The sequence below is a fragment of the Centroberyx affinis genome, unplaced genomic scaffold (genome assembly GCF_046629955.1).
Source record: "Centroberyx affinis isolate AG114_WGS23_722 - 3 ecotype Tasmania unplaced genomic scaffold, CSIRO-AGI_Caff_v1 ptg000171l_1, whole genome shotgun sequence".
NCBI classification, from domain to species: Eukaryota; Metazoa; Chordata; class Actinopteri; order Beryciformes; family Berycidae; genus Centroberyx; species Centroberyx affinis.
In genome coordinates, this window is record NW_027278868.1 from 783,837 (window position 1) to 811,337 (window position 27,501).

Sequence of the window (27,501 nt, forward strand, 5' to 3'; positions counted from 1 at the left end):
CAGTTACAGTGGCAGTCTACGCACAAACTAGGGCAAATTTGGGACAATGTGTCTGTTTTTCCAATCATGCTTTTCCATCGTGAAAGGCATGTGTGCAGAAAAGCTGCCGTCCTGCACCTTTTGCATTAGTTATGCAGCCTGGAACAGTAGCCTATTTACGTTGTGCAGCGTGAATCAAGTCTCCTGAGCCGTCACAACAAGCCTGTGTATCGGAGCAGAGAGTCCTGTCTGACTCCGCTCGCAGCACCGCATAACTTAATCATTCAAATGAAGCAAGCTCAGACAATAAGTTCATACAAGATCAGAAATTGTATTTGGCAATTTTTAAACAAGTGCATACAAGTACAGCTAAAAGCATTTCAGTTTTGCCAAGTGCTCGTAGAGTAGCATTAGTCACATTCTACGTTAAACAGGAACTGCCACCAGACCTAGAAGTACATCAAGAATTTTGTTAAACATCAACAAAGAGGAACGTAGTCCATTATAATGAGTACATACCTTTATCTTCAAAAATATAGAAACACAATGTATTCAAAAATCAAAAATTATACAACCATGTTTACGAAGTATACTCTTCCCTTGGGTCCAATATGTACAAGTCCGTTAGTTTGTTTGAATGGTATGTATGTGATATTTATATATTTATACTCATATTTTTGCTTCCCCACCCCAAAAAGTGTTCAAACAAAATCAAGGGTCCCTCTCCTTTTTTACTTTGACATCTCCTGCAAGGATGGTTGCGATTTCTCCTTGCATGAAAGCCCATGGTACGTTTGACCCGACCAGGGGGCATTTCTCTCCACTTGGACAGTACACTTCACCCGTGGCACCTTGCTGCTTTATGCTTTCCCTCGAGCACGGGAAGCAGAACTTGTGAGAGGGCACAGATGGGCACTGAACAAAGTGTGTGTCCTCCAAACGCTCGTGGCACAGCGTGCAGCACAGGGGTATGCTGCCGGGTACCGAGGAGTCCGGAATGCTTTGGGGGTGCACTTGGTCCATGCCTGGCACGTGGGGGGTGCCTGCGCCAGACGCATCCCTCTGGGTCAGCCTCCTCTGGTTCATGGAGGACGGCGACAGGGGGCTGCTGCTGTTCCTGCGGGTGGTAGAGTGGACCTGGTTGGCGTCCTTGGGGGAGCTGTTCCCACCTGCGTTGTCTGCCGCCAGGATGAGCGCCGCCATGGGGGACTGGCCGTTCTGGGCCGCCTCAGGTGGGGTGGTGCGGGAGTGGGGGGATATTGTGGAGGGGGGAGAGGCGAAGCTCGGCGGGGGAACCGGTGGCATTTTCAGTCCGTCAGTAGGTGGTGGTAACCACTGCTGTCCTTCTCCGTTTAGCTTGGCAGCTGTCCCCTCTCCCTCTGGTTCAGGCGAGGCTTTTCTCTTCATGCTCCGGGGGTGTTTTCCTCTGTCTGGTGGTGGGAAAGGGTTAAACAAAATAGTTGAGGCACAACTCAGACAGGGATGAATAATTCACTGGAAAGCAGGCATGCATTTTTGCTGTTCCCTGCTACACCACAGGCTACATAATAAAAAAACAACAAATATGTTACAATTTCATTCTAAACTGCATGGCTACTGCAGTCATATTTCTACAGATATCATCATATGTGCTAGATTGGACTGGATTAGGTTACTACTGCTCAGTTAATCAGGAAAATAGTACAAAATCTATGCAAAGCTGTCATAAAAAATACTACAGGCTGCCTACCTGACTTGGAAGCCGTGGCGCTGGCCTCATAGCCCATAACCCTTTGTTGCATGGCCGCATGGTCCTTCTTGAACCTGCTGTCGAAAGTGTGCAGAGCCATCAGGTCCCTCACTGTTTTGCCCTTGCTCATCCAGTCCTGCTCTGCCCTGTTTTTGTGGCTCTCGGAGATCTCCGGCGTGAGGCTGTCCGGTCTGTGCTTCTCCTTCACCTCTCTGTCGTGCTCGGTGCTGGAGACCGAGGCGGGTCTCTTGCCCATGTCGCCGGGACTACCGGCCGCCAGCGCGGAGGGAAGCCCCATCTGCCCCGGTCTACCGTTGACGGCGTGCACCGGGGGCATGCTCCCGTTAACCAAAGGCACTAGATTCGGGGGGACCGTGCTATTCCTGCGAGGGTTGGGGCTCTGGCGGTTCAGCTCCGGCGGCTCGTCTGGCTTAGGAAATCCATTGGGGACGGGAATGCCGTTCGCCTGCCTCCCAGACTGATACTCTGGACCCAGCCGGGGCGGGCGGTCGGAGGAGAGCGGGTAGCGGTCCAGCGGCTGGGGCGGCCGGGACCCGGGGTCTCCCGCCGCCGCGTGGTTGATCGCCTGGATCTCTTTCCCGGAGAGCTGCGACTTCCCCGGCCCGGGAGACCTCCCTTCCTGAAACCCGTGAGCCCTCTTGAGCTGCCGGGCCGTCTCGATGACAAACTCAATGCGGTCTGCTCCTTCGTAGTTGACACATCCCCTGCAGACGGGCTCGGTAAAATCCCAGATCATGGCCCACGGCATGCGGGGCAAGTCGCATAAATAACACGACTGCCTCCTGGAAGAAGCAGCAACCGCCGCGGACGACATATCGCTCTTCAACCCCCCAAAAAGAAACCCAAAATATCTTCTCCTTAGGTTCGTCCGAGCTCCCTCAAAGGCGAAGATAGGGCAAGTTCCGTTCGTCGAAAAAAATATTTAAAAAACCAGTCCTCTCCTGACTTTTACGGCAACAACAGTGAAGTTTCAGAGGGAGAAGTTCATGTCGGTGTGTACTTTACTACGGCGCTCCTCTATCTATCTCCACTGACTCTCTACTACTGGCTCAATGTGGAGCAGTGACGTCACCACGGAGCTCTAAACGCCTGCTTCCACTTCAGTTTCTATTGACTTGATTTCTTCGACAGCCCCCCCATTTACTGCAGCCTCTGTCACTCACTGCTTTTTTATTTTATTTAATCACTTGAACCGCTGCCAAAACTGCACCCAGTCAGTCACCCAATCCACCGCCAGCGACCGAAGGGAATAACCCACAGCTTTTATTATTAAACCTGCAAAAAAAAAAAGAGAGAGAGAGACGTCCGCCGTTACGCGACGACAAGAGAGAGAGAGAGAGAAAATTGTAGCTGTAGGTTAACATTAGGCTGTTAGGGGGGAAACGACACTCTCCGCAGTTGACTGCTGCTTGTCCTAATTTTAATGCATTATCCGGTAAGGCTGAAAATCGCTTGTTTGCCCGCAGCAGGTTGTTTTTCTCTGCACAGCGCCTCGACTCCACGAGCTGCCACACTACTACTGTTTTGCAATGAATGAGGTGGGTCGACGCTTACAAAAAAAAACAACTATTGTAATGCTATGGCAGTTTTTACAAGGGTGCTATATAAATATCACACAAAATCCTTAAAATATCATGCAGCTGCTTTAGGTCAATAGCCTATTATACCACTGAAATTACTGTAGTAATACCATGAAATACCACAAAGTCTATAAATTCACTATCGAGCACCACAGACACACTATGAGGAATATTATAGGAATATTATAGGGATTTTTCCTAAGATCGCTTATGAAATTGGACGTCTAATCGTGTATATTTACTGCCTCCCATTTGTTTCCCTCCACACTGTTCATTTTTGTGGCAGCTTATCGGCGACGTGCGGTGACTTAAAGACTTGAGCACCGGTCGGACAATATTTTCCCTGCGCGTTTGCGGCCGTGTTAATGCAAGAAAGAAAAATAGGAGCGAGGCGCCTCCATTACCCAGTAACCAGGAAGCTCTGTCATGAGGTGGGGATTTCCAGCGTGCTGTAAACCTTGAATGGGTCGGGGTTACAGCGTGAATATAGCTCTGCCCACATTTTATTCTAGTGCACTGAAGAGTCAGTCATCAAAAACTACCATCAGTAAATCTGATTACACTTAAACGCATTAGCCTCTCAGACTCTTTGGGTGTAGTAACTGCAGCAGAGCAGAAGGTAAAACCACTATGGGTGGCGCAGAATTCCTGTTTGCTATAATAATTACTACAGTATTACATAGTACATTTTGCAGAATGCAAAAATGTGTTAATAAATTATACATATCTGATATACCAACCACCTAATCTAAACTCCCTGAAGTAGAAGTGTAGGTTTGTTGCACATATGAGGTGGAGGAGTGTCCCAGTATTTCACATTCCTGCCTCTCATCTGGGTTCATTCCAACTCATTGCAGCTTTGCCTCTGGGTTTGGGTGAGGCAATGCGTCTGAAACCTGCAGACACAAAGCAGGATATGTTTGTGCAAGTCCATGTGACGTTGGAAAGAGGAAGCAAGATGTTTAGTCACGTACCCTCATCCGCCTCACCCATCTATGGGACATCAGACCATTTGGCTCCCTGCCTCTGGCCGTGATCATGCACTGTAGTTCAGCCTCTTCCATAACCTCCACAGGATTACTGTCTCCAGTATAAGGCAGTTATGTTGCTCAACAGGCTTGCATGCCGCTCTCCTGCCATCATGATACTTGTCTATGCAATTTCCCTATGATTTTGCATTATTGTTATTGTAATGTTGCCAAAATATTTTGAACTCAAACTCATGTTAAACCGCAATATTCCTCCTAGTTTGTGAAATAAGAATATATACCACAGATGTCACAAGGGTTTCCTGCCCTCAGTGTTATTCTGACAATATCAGCAATACTAATGTTGTCCAACCACTGTACTCCAGCCTGTTTCCTCTCACTGGTTTCGCTCCATCCAGCTCCTTGTTGGGTGGACAACACCAGGAAGTTGCTGTTAAACTCTGTGACACAGTTAGGAAACGGCTGCTGTGTAGAACAAAATAAACAAATTCTGGTCTTAAGGTTGGTGGGAAACAGTTACCTAATACTTTGATCCTTCGGATTCCACTTAGTAGATGTTTGTGCAAGCGAATAGCTTCACACTATTATGCAAGATGGGGGCATGCTGAGACTCAATTAAGACCCAAATGACCTGATTCTATAATGGGAATATTCATTGATTAAAAAAAAAACCTTTGCCGCAGAGGCTGCAAAGCAAAGAGCTTTAAAAATGCAGAGTTATACTGAACAGTGGTGGAGCCAGACATGCACAGATGGCTCTGATTGGCAGTATGAAGCGTGTGTACTGTAAAATCACCACAGTGTGACTGGACGGACTGCTTCTAATTTGAGATTAGCCACTTAAGCAGATGCAGTAGGTGCATAATGCTGTTTTTAACTTCGCCTTTTTTTTCTTTACAATGTGTAAGTTGAGACAGGAAGCAGCTAAATAAAGAGTGAGCTAGGTGACGGCTAGGGGAATACCCAGCATGTGACAGCATCACTGGCTTGATAAGCTGACGTTATTTTTGTTCTACTGCGTTCTGAGCCTGTTAAATTTTATATTGGCCATCTTTTATTCATGGGAGCGAAACATTACAAATTCTCTCTGAAGTTTTCTGTCTAAGCGGAGCACAGCTCTAGATGTTTTCTTGTGGGTGTGTTTTTTCTGGTTCTCTCTACCATGAGAACAACATTTTTGTTATATAACCTTTGTAGCACAACTGCTGAGATGAGCACCAAACCCAGCTGTAACACATCCCCCAGACATAAAAGTAGGTTATAACAGGACAATTTGACTATGAAGGACATACTGACTGTTGTGATAAGCTACCTTGTAGATCAATAGCTACACAGTGTCAGGGGTTAGAAACTGTAAGGAGTGTGACTTTAAGGAGTAATGTCCGAGATTTATAGAGTTCCTGTATTTCTGACAGGAGAGAGTAGCATGGGGATTACCAGGAGACCCCCCAGCAACCATATATATCCTGTTTACAGTGGTGCTATTTTTAGCCACAGATTTGTACAGCTAGGATTAGAGCAAAGACAAAATTTGGGGAGGTTTGACAGATTATGTAGAGCTTCCTTTTCTTTATTTTCTTTAAAAAGGCCTAAATTCTAATATGTTTTTTTATCTATTTTCTGAAGGACCAGAAACAATAATTCTGTTTCCTGGTTGCATATTTAGAACAGGGAAGTTATTCGCCTGATATCTGCATCCAGATCCACAAAAATAACAAAACAAATGAACTCAAGCATTTTAAGTGGTCCACTTTAATATAGGTATAAAATGGTGGAATTCAAATAAAATGGAGGGTCCAGGGCGAAAGGGAAAAAAAAAATGTGCTGGGCGGCTGGAATCTGGGGGCTGGAGGCTGCAGAGGTGATGTCATTGGGCCAGAGCAAGAGGCGAGTGAAAAACAAGTCTCTCTCTTTATTCTGATCCTCTTTGCAGTCCCAGCAGGGGGGAGGGCCTGGCAGTCGGCCAAGGCAAGGGCTGCTGGGAAATGGCAAAGGATGCCAAGCAGGCCCCGCCGCCAACATTAGAAGCTCACATCTTTGTTCTCAGAAACCTGGTGTGCTGCCAAAGGCCTCATTTCGGCTCCATGGCATGATTACACTGGATGTAGGCCAACTACTGAGAGCTTGCTCGCTCTCCCTCCCTCCCTCCCTCGCTCTCCCTTTATACTCCCTCCCTAGGCTCTCTCTCTTTTTCCACTGCCTTCAAAAGCTTTCTGCCAAACATGCAGCAGTTGCCATGGCTGCAGAGAATGGAACATAAAAAAGTGAGTAATGAGTCAGGCTTGGACCCAGATGTGCCACATGTGCATCCATTTAGAAAAAAAACAAGATGGTAACATATCCCCTTAATCTGCCTTGCTTGTCGGGGACAGACAACTTGGTAAATAACAGAGGACTGAAAGGGGAAAGTGGGGGTGGAAAAATCCCTACTGAAAAAAATGTAAATGAGGAGCATTGTTTTGACATCCATTTTTGTACATAAGTTGGTTTCAGTGGCTTGCAGTGCAGATTCAGTTTTGACAAAAGGGAACAGAAAGGCCTGAACTTTGCTTCTGTAATGTTGCGCTTAAGTAAGCCTGCATGCATTGTGAACTGACGACATGGTTTCCTGTGCGGTGGAAAACCCCACATTACTCTGCTCTCAGCCAGACGTTGATGTAAACAACGCTCCCCTGCAACACCGCAACGCTCTCAGTGTAATGTGGAGGGAGAGATGTGAGACTTCAAAACATAGTCTGACCCGGATGAGCAGCAGTTTTCCACCTATAATAATCTTGAATTGATGATTTTAGTTGGCCCAATTCACAAAGCAGGATCACATAACATTATAAGGAGTAATATTACCTGGATACAATTGCTCTGATTAGGCAAAAATCCTAATAAATCATCAATTGTTGAGGTTTGTGTATTGAACTGAACTGTACATGCATTCCAGTGTTGTGACAGCAGTGAAGCCTGACTCAGACAAGATGTTCCTGTCATTCTGCTACAGTCTCTCTCTCTCACTCTCTCTCTCTCTCTCTCTCACTCTCTGTCACACACACACACACACACACACACGCACACGCTGTTAAATCCCTGAAAGAAAATGTTGTCTGCAGCCACTCCTACCGCCGCGTTAGTTTCTGTATGGCTGGTTTGTTCTGGTACTGTAAACTTTGATTGATCCTCAGGCAAACTCCTGAGGGCCTGGAAGCATTTAACCCCATCACATGGATCAGTATGAATATGTGTGTGTGTACAGTGCCTATGAGTGTGTGTGTGTTACAGAGAGAAGTGTGCATATTTGGAAGCATTACTGTCAATACCTCCGATTCACAAAGATCACATTTTCTAACGTTTCCTTGTTGAAGCAAAAGGAATCATAAGCATTTCATGTATTATGTAACCTATTCCTCGGAGCCAAAATAAAACATTCCCAAAGTGGGCTTATTTATTACCAGCACTCTTGTCTATTTTTGAGCTGCGTTGCTAGGAAATGGACCCTGACATCTCTGGCAGAGCGGTAGCGCAGCGTTCAGGCTCAGTCTGCAGGTGTGGAGGATGTCATATTCACAGTGTTTTCGTGATGAAGTGCGGGCATCATCTTCACATCCCTGCTCTCCCTTTCTGTCATTCGACGGAACCGCGTAGTGATTTGTATTTGCTTGAGATTTACTTGAGGACAGCTGGATCTTTTGCATATTTTCATCCTTTAGACCTAACAGCATAACAGCTTAGTAAATAATACATAAAAAATATGCACGCATATATGCATATTCATAAACATCTTTATTTAGAGGATGTTTCAGGGATGCTGCAGGAAGATCAAAGCTTTCAAACCGGACTCGTTTTCAAGTAACAATTGCCTTGAAAGCAGAAGGATATAGACACAAATTTCTGCAATATATAGAATATAAAAATATGTATGTGTATTTTCAGTATCCCCAGGAGAATGATTTCAACATGATTGTGGGTGGAGCGAAAACTAAGAATAGCAAACCTTAACCTGATGGGAAAAGCTGACTGAAATTCAAGTCTCTTCATTTTAGTGGAAATCGATCATATACTGTAGGAAAGATGGACATCAGGGAAGAATGCAACTGTATTGCATTGTTTGCAGATGCTGTGGTTAAATTTGCTGCAGAAATTGGAAACAGTGAGGTCATTAGCCATAATGCTTCAGTTCTCTCGCAGTTTTTCTCATTAGAGATTTACTGAGAAACAGCACTTTTTTGGTAGCAGTCATAAATCAGCCGAGGTTCCCGTCAGAGATTCCACACGTGCTCAACTGCCCTTTCTTTGATTATCTGGTTTATGGAGGATGTTTCATCCTACACTGCGAGCGTCCGCGCCAAAGATGTCCTTCCTCCTCCTCCTTCCATAAAAGTGCAAGTTGTCACGATGGTGTGGCATTCATTATCTGCCTGTGGTTTTGCGGGCCTGGCCCCAGAACAGCCGGGGGAACATTCGTTGTGACATGCAGTGAAAGATGGGAGGGTAGGAGACGGCGCTGTCCCCCCCCCGTCTGAGAGATAAAGCCTCCTAACCGCATCGTCTGGGCATCTGGGCTCCCGCTCCCCTCACCTCCCTCTTCCACTTCAAAGCTTTGCCTCGGAAAACAGTCAGTTCCCTGTGACGAATTAAAATACTAAATAGAACTGGAATGACAACTTCAATTGTGTGTCTGTGGATTCAGGGACAATCCACACACATTTTAATATAAAATGCATTTGCTAATGATACAGCATTAATTCTCCCTTATTTATTAATGTGTTTGACAGCTTCCTGATCTGACTGAATTGAAAGTATGAGCTGAACCTCGTGTTTATTTGGTAATTACCTCCCACTATGACTTTCATCTATGACAAACTGGTTTCACAACACACTGATAATGATAGAGGATGTTGTCATCTACACAGTCATAATGTCATCACATTATTCCTACAAGGCAAATAGTTGCCGTGTTAGTCGTAGCCGCCGCGCTAAGGTGAATTGAATTGTTGTTGAAATAGAGTAGGAAGCAGGCTGGCATGAACAGGAAAACCTTGAGGCAACAGCAAAGTCCCCATGGGAGACAAAGAGCTGCGCAGGACGGAGAGGAGCACTGTGGGAAAGTTCGGCGCCCTTGAAGGAGCCTGATAAGCCCAGGGTGATATGACACTGCATGTTTGTATTGTGCAAATTTGTAACGACTACAAGCGCGCCGCAGATAGAGATGTCTTACACCATGTTGTTTGCAGAAACCGGCCTGTCCAAAGGGCACGTCGGCATGGGTGCGGCGAGTGTTATCTTTGCGATTTGAGCATTTCAGTTTGCGATGGTTATGTAGGGCAGGGTGTATATCTGGGGGTTGGCTGCGCACAGTGGATATACAGGTTGGGTCAGAGCTGCTTTTCAAACTGTTTAACATATCAAAGGTTGGAATTACCTCTCTCCTCCTCCCGCTAAGTGATGTGATCCACTTTGTTCACGCAGCACACAGATGTGTAACTTGACCTTGCTCTATGCAAATCATTGAAAGCTCCCTCAACAAAGAGGGATAAAGTTCACCTACACCGCGCTGCCAAACAATAGGAGGGAGGAGTCAGAGCCAGACAGCCTTGAAGAGGAAATGGTTTCACACTGACTGACAAGTCTGGCTACACCCAGGGTTGGCCTGAAGGACAACCTGCCCCCCCCTCCCCCCCTCCTCCTCCTGCCCGACACAGGGCAGGAACAGAGCTTTGGGACAGGCAGCAGTCTTGCTTGTATCTCTACTTCTCTCACATGAAGCAGCACGGCTCTCCAGCGAACTCATGTCTGTGTTCCTGCCTCTGCAGCTCTGTCACTTTTTCCTCTTCTCTCTCTATTCCTCTCTCTCTCTCCCTTCACATGATGAAATCCCTCGGAGCGAAAAATGCCGTTGCCTAACAACAAGGTGAGCAAAGTTCACCTCCCATGTAACTGCAAAGAGCTTTTTGCGGGCGCTCACATGATCCTTATTCTGTTAACCATTTACAGCGGAGAGGAAAAGGGAGAGCCTTGTTCTGGGTAAACAGAGCGCTGTGTTTGCTGTTTGAACTGGCGTTAGTTAAGCCGACTATTCAGTGGCCCAACCTCTCCGCTCAGAAAAGCGCAACATGCAGGAACACGAAACTTGTCACGCCACAAGTCATCCTACACCGACCCATAGCTCCTTCCTCCTGCCGCAAACAATACATGCGGGCGATCAGAGCAAACGCTCCCATTACGAAACGGCTCTGTCACAAGATGAGCGCCTCGCAGGAATGCTGTTGTGACACATGCGCGCCATTGACACAAGGGTTAAACATTGAACCGCTCTCTTATGCACACGCTCCTCAGCTGCCAAAAGGGCGGGAGCTTTCAGCCGCTCCAGCGCCAGTCACCAGTTTCTATTTATCGTTCCACTTTGGCCGGCTGTATCTCCGCCACCGCCCCAACAGTCGTCCGTTTATCAAAGGACAATTGACTGTGGCCAGGTGCAATACAGTATAATGATTCACACACCAGACACAATGCTCCTGACCAGTGCAGAGGTTGCCCTGCACGTTCGGAGGGTTTCAGAGCGGTCGAGGTCATCGGGTGCGCGTGTGTTGGATGTGTGTGTGTTTGCGGGTGTCATGTGGTGCTGATCTCTGACATGGGTCTGATGGAGAGGGTTCAGCAAGAGTTCAGCACAGATTCATTATTCATGCACTTTTGTAGACCGGCCGATGGCACCGGGGAGCCTTTTCTCTCCGCTCTGAAAAGGTTCAAGGGCTTGCTTGTATTTTATTCCACTGTACTCACTGAGTTTGTATTCACTGCTTGGCAAAAGTGCAGTAACACAATATGAGGTGAGGTTTGTTTTTGCCACATAGCAGGAATGGATTTCAAACCGCATTCAATATTTGTTTCGCTATCATTCATATGTTGTCATGTGTGACAAGCGCAGGAAAGATATCTGTGTAATTCTTTACAGAAGGGTGTCTTTAGTTTAATGTGTGTTGGCAACGCGGTGAAAAATCCCTGCTTAACAATTCCAGGAAAGCCAACCCACCTGGAAATCTCATGACTTCCTGAATCTAATTCCAGGCCGAGCTATCAGACTGTCTGACTAGCAGCTTTCATTGAGGGTGTAAACATTGAATGTCAGGCATGTTTGCCAGAGCCAATGTTGAATCAGGCATTAGGACTCATGTAATGCCTGCAGTGAACTCAAACGCCCCGGCAAAGCCCTGATTATATTTTCTCCCTGTCTAACAGATTTATAGCACACTGCAAACTCTAAGAGAAAGCCGGCACTGGCTGGCCTCGTGAACAGGCCCCTGCATGCCCTACATGCTCTATTCTTGTTGCTTTCAAATCCGGCCTAACCCCTGCACTTTACTCAAACCGTGTAATAACAGTCATTCTTGCAGGATAAGTAAGGCTAGCAGTTTTGATAACCTACAATTGTAATCTACATTGCTCACAAAGCAAACAAGGCGAAGGAAAAACAGAGCAGAGGCATGACACCACCAAGGGAGAATCCAGAACAAAATCCCCTCTCATGTCACAGCATGCTGTGTTGGCGGCCAGTGACCTCATCCAAAGTTTACACGCCCCAGCCTCATGTTGCTTTGTTATCTGCAAAACTTGCAAACCAGCACATTCCAACCCTCAACAGCAACAACAAAAAAAATCAGAGCGTCCAGTTCCTGCTGCCACGTGACAGACACGATAAAGAAACAAATGAATACTATGCGAGTCTGCATAGTTCGCAGCGTGCACATGCATTTCAGAATGTAAAAACATACAGGCAGACACATGCAAACACACACACACACACACACACACACACACAGAGGTCGAGATGTAGATCAGTGGACAGTGATTCGAGCCGTGCATCTCTGCTTACTCAGCAGCATGCACCAGCTTAGCTCTCTTTCAGTCTTTTTTTAAACAGACCACAGAGCAGTAAATAGCCAGGAGGAGGATCACAGCCTTCACAGCTGATTGGCTTGATGCTCGCCTGACAGAAGCAGGAAGCTGGCCGTGCAAGTCAGGGAGAGGAGCAGACAAAGACGGAAGGGCAAGAGACAGGCAGAATCTGGTGGCAAGACAAAGAGAGAATGTGTAAAAGCCCGAGGGATTTGGATTTCAGAATAAGGTCCTTCTGTTTGTAGCGAGCCATGTGACTCATGGAGGAATTCAGCCGGCGATTCCGCCTAGCTCTCTGCGTTGTCAGCATACAGTGCGCAGTGATAATGATGATGTGTCAGGTATGGCGTGTTGGTATTAGTAAATCAGTAGGACAGTAGACCAGAAAATAGATTGTAAACACATCATCATAATGCTGATAAATAGCCAGTTGCCAGTATTCTGTCCCTAGTGTTTTTTATATACATTTCCATGTTGACATATCATTTCCTCTGTTTTGGTTCACTGTGCTAGTATGATGGTGAACCTAGAGAAAGGTATCCATTTCAGTCTAAGCAGTTCAAGAAACAAAATAATTTTAGACTGCTCCTATGAAATCATTAGCCAATCCTCCTATTTTCACCTTTTCAGTGTTAATTGCAAAGGAGGCACGCACCTCTAATTATACTTTTCTATTTCAAGTGCGATATGTGAGACTTCAATTAAAAAGATTTAAATTTACTCCCGTTTTTCATTTTTCAACAGGTTACACAATATTGTGTGCTTGATGAGTTTCTATTAGGTAAATGAAGTATACAGTGTCTAAAGTGATTTCACTTCCCCTCAATTCACCGCTTGGATACATAATGTTACAAGTTCCTTAATATTTCGGGAACTTGTCAGAATGGAATGCTTTAATTAGATTACACACATCCACACATAAATGAATGCATTCTTGATAACAATGTCAAAATGTGCAGAGTCAAGAAGATAAGCACATTGAAGTAACTGCCCTTATCAACCAGGCTTGTCAGTTCAGTGATCACAGTCAGGAGTGGTCAGGAGTATAACTTTGTGATGACACACCATGATAAACTATGTTAACTCCTTTGATGACTAACTGTTGTGATGCCATTTCAGTCTCCCCTCTGTGAACTATTGGACTGTTGCATGTTGAGGATTGGCCTCTGACAGGGCAAAAGCACAGAGTGGAAATAATGAGTGACATAGAAACAGGCCCTCCTGCCCAAAGAGCTTTTAGAAAAACACCCCCCCCCCCCCCTTCCCCCCGCCCTCCTCCTCCTCCTCCTCCTCCTCCACCCCATCAACCCACTGTCCCCATGCCTGGCTTTGAAGGTCAGATGAGAGAGAGAGAGAGAGAGAGAGAGAGAGAGAGAGAGCAGAGCAACCCCTCTGGCCCTGCCCCCCCCCACCACCACCACCACCACCTCCACCACCTCTGACTGACTGGTTCAAACAGGCCTGGGGGGGGTTGGAGGGAGGGCGGCGGGGCGTGGCCCACTGAGCATGCCCAGTGAGGAGGAATGCCGTGTGATGGCAACGCAGTGGGCTCTCCCATCTGCTGATGCAGTGCGCCGCGCTCGCTCGCCCCCCCAGGCCCTTTTCCATCCAGTCTAGTGAGCAGCCAGATCAATTTACTGTGGAATGAACACAAAGTCAGTCGCTGACGCACGCACACGCACGCATATTCACACATTGTTCCCGTACGACAACGCCAAGCCCCTGCACTGCAGCAGGCAGGCGGTACAGACACACACACACACACACACACACACACACACACGCCTAGGAATTTACTCATGCATGCAAAAAAAAAATAGTAAAGAGAGAGGTTGAATCAAAGGGCCAATATATTATTCAGGGAAACTCCCTCACTACTCCCTGCCGAGGTTTACAATGCCTCATCCTCTATCCTTACTGCACGCAACACTGAAAACAGTAGAGCGGATATGCAGACTACTCTTCCTCTCTCCAAATTCCTGTAGCGTGGTGCTGACTCATCCGTCTGAACCACAAAGGCTGTGGTGCTTTAATTTATCATCAGGGTGAATGGCGATGACTGTTGATGGCTTTTTTTTTTTTTTGCTTTTTTTTTTTTAGGATGAATGGTGCTGACTGACGTTTTCATTGTCGGGGAGTGTGCTATTTTGTCATCCCCAATTTCACTAGAATGCCAGAACAAGAACCATCATTTCTGGGGAATGCTATCATCTGTCTCCAGCCTAAGGGGGTTATGCTCTCTCTCTCTCTCCCTCTCTCTCTCACACACACACACACTCACACACATTTCCACACGCATGCAGTCAGTAAGACCACATGTGTTTCCTCTCCTATGAATTATTGAGGAGCTCTCTCCCATGTTGTCAAGCAGGCGCTGACGAGGCACCTAAGGTGGCGCTGTAGCCACCGTGACAAAATGGTGCGGTGTGAAAAGTGACATTTAAGGCATAGTGACGCTAAGGTGTATCGTCAGCCCACTCAATTCCCTCTGTGTGACAAAGCAGCATGCAGACAGATGAGGTAAACACACACACACACACACACACACACACACATCAATGTTTCACCTAGAACTTTGGGGATCGTCTAAATTCAAGCCTACGTGTTGTGAGTGAGATCTCAAAAATGTTAATTCCCCCAGCAGAATGCAAATCAAGGCGTGCTTCTGTTCTATCCGCTCGCTCTTACGTTATATGAATAATTGAAACATATTGTGGGGAGGGGGAAGTCTAATGTGTTCTTTTATTTGCAGAATCACGCCTGTGCTTTCTGATATGGAAATGAGTCTCCCCTTGAGTAATTGAGCGCTGCTTTCGAAAATCAGCCTGGGCCTAATGGCGCATTGTCTAAAGGACGATCAAAAAAGCAGCCGAGATGAGGACTAGATGTTCCACGGACGGAACTGATAATGAGGCACTTGAAGGAGTCCGCGGGCGTGACGGACGCCGCCGCTCACTCAGTCGGGAAGAATCCATCATAAAAGTAATCGAACATTATCTCCGGCTTTTTCCCCTCGCTCTCCCTCTGAGGATATTGATGAGCAAGACCGAGAGCGAGTGAGATGTTTGCGTCTACGAGACAGGCAGCCTTGTCCTTCGTCTCCCTCCCTTACCCTGACCCTCAACCCCGGACCATTACAGCACACTCCAGACTGAGCACCCCCCCCCCACCCCCCTCCTCCTCCTCCTCATCCTTCCTCCTTGCTCGAGGGTTTCTAAATCAGGAACATCTGACATATTCGCCGTCGACTCGTGTGTCTCTCTCTGCGAAACTCTCCATGACCTCAATCTACTCTTGTTTGGCACTGACATCCGTTGGATGCACATGCACTAATGTTCCTATTAAAAAACATTATGGCGACCCAGTGTTCAACACGCACCGAACCCATGACCACATGTAAGCGTGCATACACACACACACACATGCGTACACGCGAAACAAAAGACAGCTGCAGTTCAAAGCCTTAGCAACAGCTGTGTTCCATTGTCTAACCGGGAGCTGACAGACATTTGAAGCCGGCGATGGCTGCCTTTAAACGCTTCTATTCTTTCTCTCGCCTTCCCTCTTATTTGCTCCCTCCCCCCCCCCCCCCCCATCCCCTCCGACACTTTTCATTCCTGTAATGTTTTGGGTATCGCTGAGGTCTGCCTAGATACCACAGTGTCGAGGATTCTCACGCTGTAACCAAGCAAGCTCGGAGTACGGCTCCTTATTTGCCTCCCACAGAAGGCAGACATTCACTCCAGCCTCTCCGCTGTCAAAAGGCTGCGGAGATATACTTGGCAAGCTCCTCTCCCAGTGTGTGTATGTATGTATCCTTCAAGCCCCTTCATTTCCCAGAAAGGAGCCCGGGATTTATGAGTGCATGAGCCGCCTCGGGCGACATCTCCAGAGAAGGATGAGTGTTTCCTGCAAACAGTCGGAGGGGAGGGGAGGCGCTGCTGCTGCTGTGTGGGTGGACAGCTCCCATAGAAACACTATCCAGTAACACTTGAGTTGCCACCGACGGACGTCATCAAGGGGAGGTGTGTGTGTGTGTGTGTGTGTGTGTGTGTGTGGGGAGGGGGGTGGGTGGGGGGGTCTTTCTGGGAAGCAGCCTGCGAGGCCTTTGGACCTTTGATTGACAGTTACCTCTGCTGATTACGGCCCCTCAGGGACAGACTCTTAACGACAGCTGCCGCTTCGACCTCGCCCCTGCTAACTCCTGCTTTGCTTATAGCTCCAAATCTGAGTGTGCATTTTTTTTTTGTTTTTTTTTTTTGCGAAATTTGACAGAAATATTGCACGTGCAGAAGACTATCCGCGAACAGACAAGGATAGAGCCCTCCGTCGGCGCTCCCGCCTCTATCCTGGGCGGCGGAGTGCGTACGTGAGGAGTTAGCGCCGAGAGTTAAGTAAGAGCGCGAGGGGCGAGGCTTGAAAACCGAGCCATGTGAGACAAATAAAAGTGCTGATGCGCTGAAAAGAGAGCCCCAGTGTTCTGGAGGCATGCAGATACGAACCCCCCTAGCAGAAGTCAGATGTCAGAGTCAGAGAGAGAGAGAGAGAGAGAGGGGAGGAGGGGGGTCGGAGTCATCGGGGCCGCGGACAGTGCGTGGTAAAGGGCCAGATATGGACGGGGTGGGGGGGGGTGTAGAGGGGGATCTATTCCAGTAGAGAGAGAAAGGTCACAGTGTAAGCTGATAAAGGCAGGAGGCAGAACTTGGGGCCGCTTCCAGGCCAGCTAGTCAGCTGACGCCTGCAGCTGTGTTTGGAACATCAATATGAGCCTTGTTCAGTCCCCCCCCCCCCCCCCTCCCTCTCTCTCCCTCTCTCTCTCTCTCTCTCTCTCGCTCGGCATCCCCTTGCATGGCTCACCCCTCCTCCTCCTCCTCCTCCTCCTCCTCCTCTCCCCTCACGCTGTTTCCTATTTTTTTTTTCTTTTCCAGCTCTGATTTATGAAAGTAGGGCATGTGCCCATAACTGCTGCATCAAGGCACATGGCTGAGCCTCCAGAGGCACCGAGGCTCTGTTTACATCAGCCCAGACAACAGCACCGCATTGCACAATCGCCACAGGCAACCTCTGTTATATAAAGCATGAAGCCACGTTTGCTCCATTGTTTTTGTTGCTCTCGCTCTGTCTCCACCTGTAATTCATGAACTGCACTAATCCGGATGGACAGAATGACGTCTGATCATTAGCATGACACTTGATGCAACGTTTAGGCGAGGACTGAACGTGTCAGTTGTTCACCCAGCGCCAAATCACACATTTCCCAGATAATTTTCATGGGAAATTTATTGAGTAGATTTGGATCAAGCAGCTAGGGAACGGTTCCAGGATCTTCAATAGCTGCTCTGTTTGTGGAGTTTGTTGTTTTCAGCTATTTCACTCTCTCTTGCACTGGATCTTGGGCATTGTGTTGGGGTGTATTGTTGAAAAGTACTGGAGCATGAGAATATTATAACAAAGAGAGTGACAAATGCTTTGATCTCAGCAATGAGTGTGAGTCCATGAGCATGCGTGTTTGTTTGGGGATGACAATTAGTCCCAAATGAAATACCAGGCACTTCATGATCAGTTTCCATGACAACAAATCAGACTGCTCAGACTGTGGAAGACAGAAAAATACATTCTTACCCGGAGTGAACAAAAGCATTTCAGCCAGAAGCTCAGAACAATATTGATGTTGAAACTATGGGCTCAACATTTATGGACATCTGGCAGTGAAAGACAGGCTGTAAGGTTGGGTCAAGATGATTCATGAGCATATCTGTGGGAACGAATAGGTCATACAAGTAAATGGATTGTAAAAACATGTCGCCATCCTTTGTACTTCATCATCTGACGTGCACAGATGGGGTTTTGTGGGCGTAACCTTTCTGTGAAGGAATCCAAATGGCGAATCAAAAACACGGCCAGCTGCTGTTATCACAAACCATTAACTCAAATAACTCCATGGATTACAGGCCGCGTTTCCGCCCTCAGAACCATGAAACTGAGCCCAGAAAAAGATGGGGTTGCAGTTTAACCTTCCCTGCCTGTATGCTAAACTGCATGGTGCTGACTCAACAACAGGCCATTCGGTGTAATTCCATGCCTGGGCTTCCTGGAGTACAAGGACACACGATCATTTACAGCTGAGGGCTTTGGAACAGGACTGTTTCCGATATTCCTCTGCCTGCCTGCCTGCCTGTGAGTAATTACAGGCTCCATGCCCTCTCTGTAGTCATGTTAGAGCCAGGGTCAATGCAGCTAGGCCTCTGCAGACAGATTGGTACGCTCATTACTCCAATTTTCTTTTCATGAGAGGGAATTATCAGAGATGTAATGCGAAGCAATTTGTCTGCAGCCCCGCTGCTGTTTAGTATGGAGCACATCACTTAGGTTGTTGGCATGGCTTATTTTGTTTGCGTGCCTTTTTCCGGATAGTAGGGGCGCTTTGTGATGCACCCAAGTATTAAAATTCTCTGGCACGAAGGCACAGCCAAAGAGAGAGAGAGGAAGATCAAAGGCATCTTACTTTCAAATCCAGAGACATAACCTAAATAAATGTATTTTTACCCTGAGAGAGATTTTCCCCCCCTCACGCTTCCAGTCTTTGTTGCAGGCGAGCTGGATCTCTTTGTAGAAGCCCTCGTATCCTCAGCGCTCCCTCCACCCACTCCCCTCCCAACGCCCACGCTCCTCTCCTCTCCTCTCCTCTCATAACTCAGCTGTTACTTGGCAACATGGTCCCAGCTGGACCAGCATCAGCCGCGTTGCCACGGCAACAGAACGCACACATGCAGAAATGGTAAACATGTTGGTTTTCAGTATCCGGCTCTACATGTACAGAAAATCTACATGTGTATTCAGCTCCAACTCCACGCTAATACATCATGTGAGAGCGCGCAGACTAATAATCATAACAGGATTGATTGTCAACCTAATCACAAGCACCTGTGGCGTCTTTACATCTGTGTTCATGTGAAGGCAGAAAAAGTAGGTTTGGAGTGTTTATGAATTGTGAAACACGATGTGATGAATTGCTGGTTTTACACAGCAATTCCTCGGTGGAGCGTATCCATTTAGCTGCATTAATCTACCTCTCTTCTCTCTGCACCGCTCTTATTAATCACAACCTGCATCACCGTACAAATAAAGCCAAGATCCACTCGTAGCCTTAAGTGTATGCTCCTCTGAAATAAACCTCCGCTCTTTGCTCCGGGTAACTCTGTATCTGTCGTCATAGCAACCTGATCCATCATCTGCAGGGGGATCAATTGATTCATTATTGAGTGAGGCGCAGCCCCCTTCTCTGCTTCCAGTTCACGTCTACTTACTCTGCCTTCAAGCATCCATTATTGACGTGTAAGCCTGCCCACTCACTGGGCTGAAGAATAGAGAGCTGTCGACTCTCCCTCATAGAAATATAATTCAGATTCTACGTTTTCTCTGAAAAACCGCACGTTTATTGACCGGTGTGAAAGGCGGCGAACCAAGGCACGAGGCAGGTAGAAGATGAACAACTAAGCCTTTTCTCGTATGTACAAGATGTTCTCTTCATCCTGTCACACATCGGGCCATGAAATTAACACGATAAGACAACAGGAGACGTAACGATTCATATTCCTATTCATATCAGCCTGGTAATCCACAATCAAGAGCTGACAGTTTGGATCATGCTTTATATAAGGAGGACGGCTGCAGATAGTCAACCTAAATGCATCCTGGGGCCAACTCCACATGTGGTAGGAGTTGGAAAAAGAGGTGGAGGAATGAGGAGTGTGTGTGTGCGTGTGTGAGTGTGTGTGTGTGTGTATTGGAGGAGGTGGGGGTCTTTGTTGTACAGACAAGATGAATTAGCATCAGCTGGAGCTTGAAAGAGGGAGGAAAAAATGTAACACGACACACATAGCCTGTTCAAAACACCGCTTTCTGGAGCAGGGCATTTATAGCTGCGGGGGAAGACGGGCTTTGATGATATCCCCCTCTTCCAGTCCTCCGTCGTGCGGCTTCACACGTAAGTGCAGCCTAGAGGCGCTGCGATGGGTGGGGAGCTCCAGTTTCTAGGGAGGAAAGCTGAGCGAACGGGGGGGAAAAAAAGGGAAGACAAATGTATATTATTGGAAAATGTGGTGCTAAATGGATGATGTCAGCTGCGGCACTTTGACATTTTAATGTCATCTCTCAGGGAATTACATCATTAGCCCTCTTTCCTGGCCTGGCTCAATGCTGGGAAACCTCCTAATGGATGTCAACAAGCAGTCCCTCTGGAAGAATGGAGAGAGAGGGGTGAAGAAGGGGGGGATGGCAGCTCCGTTTCACTCAGCTATATGCCTCATATCACAGCAGAGAGGCCTCGCACTCAGCGTCACTGCTGGGCTAAAAGCCTACAGTGCATTTCTCCTCTACAAGATTAACCCAATCTTCGCTCTAAGCTGCACGAAGGCTGTGTTTGTGTTCCTGTCCTTATCGGCACACAGAGCGAGCGAGCGCAGTCGTCTGTGAGCTTAGCTGTACTTTCCACCCATCCCTTGCGGACGACCCTAAATGACCTGACGTGTAATGACCTGGTAATGAAGTTGTTTGTTAATTATTCCATGCATTTATAATTACAGGAGCGCATTGTGCTGGCAGTAAGGCAAGTCGCCACAACGATTGTGCTTCTTTCAATTTGGAAAGCTGTCAGTGCCACCCAGAGATCAGATGCTGCGTCCAATAATTGATTCATTAATCATCTATAAGTCCATTAAATTCAAATCTACTTCAGGAATGCAGATCGTCTGGCCCTGAAACTGCACGGCAAAGGACTTATCTTTCCCACTGCTGCCTCTCCTTACCCAATTTATGGAGAAAAACACCTCAAACTAGATAAGGATATCAAAAAGCCTTTTTTTTTTATATGCAAATGAAAATAATACTGTGGTTTTAACATAACAAGCCTGTCATATTTTGGGCAATATCATCATCATCACCATCATCAGCATCGTTGTGGCAGCTGTATACAGATTCCAAACAAACATGGAGAGAGATCAAAGACTTTGTGTAAAATAGGTCAGAGGGAGGGATATTCATAGCTTCGCCACAGTTCTATTGATTCACAGTCTCTAAGCAGACTGGGGATACATTACTGTGAACTTACATGGCACTGTGCTGGGTGGAAAAAAGAGGAGAGGAAAGGAGGAATGGCCGCACTAAGGCTTATACTGAGAAAACAGAAGAATTTAATACAGTGCTGACGTAAAAAATAGAGGGAACAAAGATATTTTGTCAGGGAGGAGTATACCTGTAATAGATAGTCTAATCAATTACCTTTAAGATGATCAGTCATATTTGACAATGCTACTATGCTGGATAAAGTCTGCAGAGAGCTGGTTTCTTCACATACTGCTCTCATGTGAGCAGTGATGATGGATTCAACTACATGGTGGATCAGCTCAGAAGCCCTGAAGAGGATTTGGGGGCATGTGAAAGGCCGGGTTGAAGGATAGGAAGGAATGGCGTGGCTAGGCAGCTTATGTCCGCTGAACAATGGCAAGGCTGACCGGTATTTCAAATGGATTGGAGGGACAAAAAAAAAAAAAATCATATTTCCAGAAGGACACAAAGAGTCTTCAGTCGTGAGAATCAGATCTTGCACATGATGCGTCTCTATTCTCAGCGTCATCCTCTTGAGGACTTTCATTTGAGAGTGAAAGACTCGACTTGCTGGTATTATCTCGCTGACTATGAGCCTGTAATCTCCCTCCCCAGTTCATTGAGAAAAGCAGATTTGATGTGACAAATCCCGGGCCCCAGATGACAAATAAGTCAGGAATTTGCTGTGATAAGTACCACTCACTTCATGGTACGGCTTCCTCATAGCCTGGGAGCCGGGGATATCGACTCCGCTCTATTTTCCCCAGTCTTGCTCTTGCTTTGGCTTTCCTTCACCCGTGTAGAAAAAAAAATGAATTACAGTTTAACATCAAAGCGTGATGATGTATACACTGTGTAACTGGCAGGGTGCGCTCTCATCTACTTGAAGAGGAGAAGAAAAAAAAACCCAGAATGGAAGCTTTGAGGAGAACAGCATGAAAGACCCAAGGGTGGTCGAGTCTCCCAGATGGATGACCACTCTTCTTTTTTTTTTTTTTGAGAGAGAGAGAGAGAGGTTTTTACTCTAATGCAGAACATTACAAAACTGTGCCTTTTATAATGTATGAAAGGCCCTTCAGCTTTTTGGTGCATGCTACAAAAGCAACCAGTGCTTTCAACATTCTGTATCCCTTCTATAAAGTTGTGAAGCTGCATGCTACACTACTGTACTTCTTACTGCCTGCCTGCATGCACATATCGATGCACACACAGCCACATAACCGCCCAACGACAGTTACATAAACAACACAAATAGAAAATAGTTATGCATGCACAGCTTGTCATATAAATAGTGTGCATGAATGAATAACATTAAACGAGTGGGGCAGATAAGCTACCCCCTTATGTGCTCGCTTCAGATTCAAATTTAGCTTTGCGTAGGGAATTGATGAGACACAGAGCTCAAAGCCAAAGTCTTCAAAGACCGCGGTTACACAAGATGCAAGGCGTCAAACCCACTTTGTAGTTCCTGGGTGAACGAGTGGGTTGTAGCTGCCGAGCTGCGGAGGGCGATATGGCAACAGAGTCGTATGAGAATAGAGAACGGTGATAAAATAATAAAAAAAACAAAAAGTTACACCAAGGTTACACTGTGTGTGAGGGAGAGGAGCAGAAGTGATCATATTTTCTGTTTTTTTTTGTTTTAGTTGTGGGAGTTGGGGGGTTTGCTCTCTCATCTTTCAAGGTGAAGCCTTTATGGTTCCTATGAAATGTAGCAGGTGTGGGAGAAAGAAGGGAATGTGCTGCAGCCGCCGAGGGAGAACGGGAAGAGAGGGGAAATACAGAGTTTATTGTATAATAGTGCAAGTGAACAGTTTCATCACATTCAAACAGGGGCACGCCGAGGGAGGGGAGTGGAAAAAGTGCTGCACTTCACGAAGAAAGTGTCATCCTAGATTATCTGACTTATCTGACTTCTCTACCACTGATGTGTTGAAGAGAGGATTCAAACCTATACGTCTGCTGAAGTGTCCATGAGCAAAACACTGACTCCCTACCAACTCCAGTCCTGCTGTTCTGCATCTGACCTTTGACCTCTGACTTCCCAGCAGAGGGGGTGCAAGCGAAGAGACCATTTCACCCTATCGCATTATTATTCCTCCTCTGCAGCAGCAAACTATTTGTCTCTGTAAAAGCGAGAGTGCGGAGATGAGCGACAGGATTGCTTCACTCTTGCGGAGGCCCCCTCGCTCCCCACAGCAGCGCAGCAGGGTCGTAACGAGCCAGCATACCGTGTTCCTCCTGCTCCCTCCCTCCCTCCCTCCCTCCCTCCAATCCCTGGCCCCCTAGCTTCCTGTGCAGCAGCATGGCCGCCCGGCCCGGCCCGGTCCGGCCCTGCCCTGCCCCGCTCTGAGCTCGGTCAGGCTCCAGCTCCCTCGCTCTCCCTGCTCCAAATACATTATTTACACTCTCTCTCTCTCTCTCTCTCTCTGTCCCCCCGCCTGCCCGCCTGCCTCCCTCCCTTCAGCTCAGCTCAAAAGAATCAGGGCAGAGGGAAATAACACCACTGTATAACCCCACCCACCCGGCTTTTACACTGACACACACACTGACCCCCCCCCTCCCCACCTGCTCTCTGTTTTCTCACTCTGTGGGATGGAAATACAGTGTGGGGTTGGGCCGTGACAATGGGAAACTCTGTGAGGCCCCGGCCCTCCCATTAATCCCCTCTGACATGCCTCCCGAGGGCAGGGATTTGCTACAAGTCAATGCAAGAGACCTACAGTATGCAAAACAAGCCTGTCTGACTGTCTCATGATTTCAAAGCCACTGCACTGCACTGCACTGCCCGTGAGACAGGAAGGCAGATCAGAGAGAGGAAAAAAAAAAACTGTACACACAGTCTGCTTAGTTAACCCTTTCCTCACCCTCCTCTTCAGTGTATGTGTCACTTCCCTCTTTCCATTTTTTTCTCCCTTAGCCTAGATAACACAGATAATGTTGATGACAGATGACAGGATGAGAACTGACGCTGAGCGATATATTTTTTCTACTGTTTGGCTCTGCCCATTATCCTCTTTGTCTCCCTTCATGACAAATTCAGCTCAGTTTCCACAGAGAGGCAAAATGTGAATGCCGCCCAACGTAAACAGGAATTCACAGGTCTGCCGCTGTGCTCGGTTCTTTCAGGTGAAGTAGTGCTATTGAGTTTTGCCCTTATCAGGGATCTAGTGATGTGGAGATAGGTGGGTGCTGCTGGGGGGGGGGGGGGGGCAGAGCGGCAGGGTGACATTGGAAAGAGACAGGCGGTGTGGCTGGGTGCTGGGGGCGGCTGTCCACACCCTGCAGCTAGCACTTAGAGGGAATGTAAACAACCAACCTGAATAGACAGGCTGGGACTGCACATGGAGGAGCAGGGAGGGCAGGAGCAGGCAGAAGAAAAGGCGGCAGAATAAGTTAAATTACCACAGGGAGCGAGCAGTGGAGAAATGGAAAAAACAGATGACAGCGAGGCATTGCCCCACAGAGGAAGAGAAATCCGCCAGGATTTGTAGCCTGCTTTAGATTCACGTGATTGGCTCCACTGCTGCCTGCCCCCCCTTCACCCCCCTTTTTTTCCACCCATCCTCAGACCCTTTGAGATGGAAAAATGGGTCATCTGTGTGGAAGTTAATACTCCGAGCACGTACAGTGCCGCTTTATTTTTAGGACGTGCCTTGGAAATTTTTTTCCCTTCTTTTTTTTTTCTCCCCTCTCCTCGTTGGTGAATGACACAGAGAAGACGCCGGGTAATTAATATACTGCGTTGCTGCTGTGCACACAAGTGCCTGTGCAGAAGAGAGCAGCAGTCTTTATTATTGCTGTTGGCACAGCTTGGCCATGTCTCATATTTCTCCCAGCCTGCCCTCTCCATGACAACGTACAGTAGTCTGCAGAGTGGCTCGTCTCCCCTGGCACCGTACCCATGACATCAGCAACAGGGCGCAGACACTGTGACTTTGAGCATGGGGCAGAGGGAAAACATGTTCCAAAACAGAGAGGCAGGAGGGGGGGAGGCCTCTGCGGACACCTCGGCCTAACAGGCAGTGATCTACGTTGTTTCTGCAAATATTGTCAGCCTGGGAGATTATTCCTCACTCAGAGGATCTCACATCGAGACCGGTCTGCCGCTTCGCAGAGCTACATGAAGCTTCCATAGCAACCACATACAAAGGTGTTAACTCTGACTGACTTAAACTCCCAAACACAGCTGTCTCCAACACAACCACACACTTCAAATGCTCTGATATTGAATCTGTGTATGTGACACTTGGTACACAGAACAGTAATCAAGCTTTGACATTCAAACACACAAACTGTAATAACACAGAGAGAGGTAATTAGGGCTGTGGGTAATTTGTTGACAGGATTTTCAGTAATGAGTTGCAGAGCTCAAGTGATTAGAATATTCCCAATACAACATTTGACATATGATCGGAAATGGCATCCCATGCAAACAAATTACAATGGCAATCAGACTGCAGGGCCGGAGAGCTGGATGTTTACCCTGGTTAGCGGCTCTCCGTGCCTAATCCGTGGATTCTGGCGTTGCAGCCATTAATAGGTTATTTCCAGCACCTGTAATGAAGGCACAGGGGCTTGTGAGGGAGTGGGGAGCATCTGTCATCGTGTGCAGATTAGAAAAAAGGATAAGAAAACTGTTAAAAATCCCCTCTCTCCAGCACATGGTCTCCGTGCTGCAGGCACAGCCATTGTTATTGCTGTCAACTGGAACTGTTATGCTCTCCACTCGCTCCCATTCAGTTGTCCTTCACTGGAACACCATAGAAGTGTGGAAAGGCTCCCTGGAGCAACAGTGCCCCCTACTGCAGGACAGGAGGGCGTTTCCTCATCTGCTGCCTCCACCGGCTACTTGGTCAGACTTGTAGAGCTGATTCATAATTCATTCATACAGACTTGAATTTGAGCATAATACGATTGAGTGACGCTAAAGGAATTGCAATATAGCCCTCATTGTTTACATTATTATACTGCTCAGGATTACATGAATACAGTGTTTTAGTTCACATTTATCAACACCCTGCTTCTCCCAGTGAAGCATGGCCTAGTCTTAGAGGAAAATGAAAGTGTATTTATTGCATCATCCTCTAATCAAAACACAATGCACAATGCTTAACAAATTAGACACTGTGGAAAGGCCTGTTTCGCAAGGTTTACTTTATGGTAGCGTGCTTTCTGGGTAGGTAGGCAGGCAGCAGTAGTCTGCTATCCTTCAGTGACCCCACATCTCTCTGCAGTCCAGTCCACAGGGGACGGAGTACATGTCCAGCAGCAGAGTGTTTATTTACAGGAGAAGCGGGCCAGTGGCACACTGCGGAGGGATCTGGCCCGGGCCCTGAACCTGTCCTTACCCCAGCGCCAGCGGCCGACCACAGCTCCAGCTTGACCTCCAACACAGTCTGTTATTTTTCTCCTCTGCCTCCCCAAAGGACAGATTAACAACGATTCACTTCTTCTGCACACGCACGCACACACGCACACACACACACACACAGTCACACTCGTGGCCAGACGTCTCTGCAGGCCCCTGACAGGCTTCTCCTTTCCACCCAATGGGAAAATAGCAGGAGTGCTGAATAAAAGACTATAGAACGAGTGCATGAGTTCATGGAAAATGGAACACTGTCTACCATTTAGTTTTCGCTCGACATTTCTGGGCCGCTGTTCAATTTTCATTTTTCATTCCTACTGTAGAAAAACTATTTTCCCCTGCTCTTGTTTCCTGGCAACCTCGAGGACCAGACTGCTCTGGCCAAAGCCCTTAGAAAAACAGCTGCAGACAGGGATAAAAATAATTAGAGCTCTATTTGTCTTCCAACAGACACACTTTCGACCAGACCTACTCCCTTCTACATGCACTGCTCCACTTTCTCTCTCTTGCACACACAATAAAGCCATTCACAATAAAGCCACTGCGGTCTGACAGACTTACACAAGCCTGTGTTTCAGCTTGCCAGTTTAAAAACAGAAGAACTTAAATTCTCACGATGGCAAATGATCCTGGTAGAAGCCCTGTGCTCTGGCAATGCCTGCATACATTTATGTTAACCACTGTGAAGGCTTCATTAACATAATAAAAGCCAGGTTTCAAGGGGTTTTTTGTCTTTAAATTACACAAACCTACATATACCACTGAAAATTTTGAAGGACTACACAATTTGACAAACGTTGCCCTCCAAAACGTTCAGATAAAATTCTGTGACTAAACAAAGCT

General features: G+C 47.2%; 1 protein-coding gene across 3 annotated transcripts; it reads right to left on the minus strand.

Moving 5' to 3' along the window:
* Positions 1-290: 290 nt before the first annotated feature.
* Positions 291-2,977, minus strand: irf2bp2a (interferon regulatory factor 2 binding protein 2a). Of its 3 annotated transcripts, none has more exons than XM_071534662.1 (2): positions 1,759-2,977; positions 291-1,405 (listed from the first exon to the last, which is right to left on the minus strand). In XM_071534662.1, the coding sequence occupies exons 1-2, from the start codon at positions 2,541-2,543 to the stop codon at positions 691-693; spliced, it is 1,500 nt and encodes a 499-aa protein (XP_071390763.1). In that variant the 5' UTR covers positions 2,544-2,977; the 3' UTR covers positions 291-690. The 3 variants fall into 3 exon arrangements, with proteins under 3 accessions (XP_071390763.1, XP_071390756.1, XP_071390748.1); XM_071534655.1 differs by having other exon boundaries at positions 1,714-2,976; XM_071534647.1 differs by having other exon boundaries at positions 291-1,409; positions 1,709-2,972.
* Positions 2,978-27,501: the final 24,524 nt, after the last annotated feature.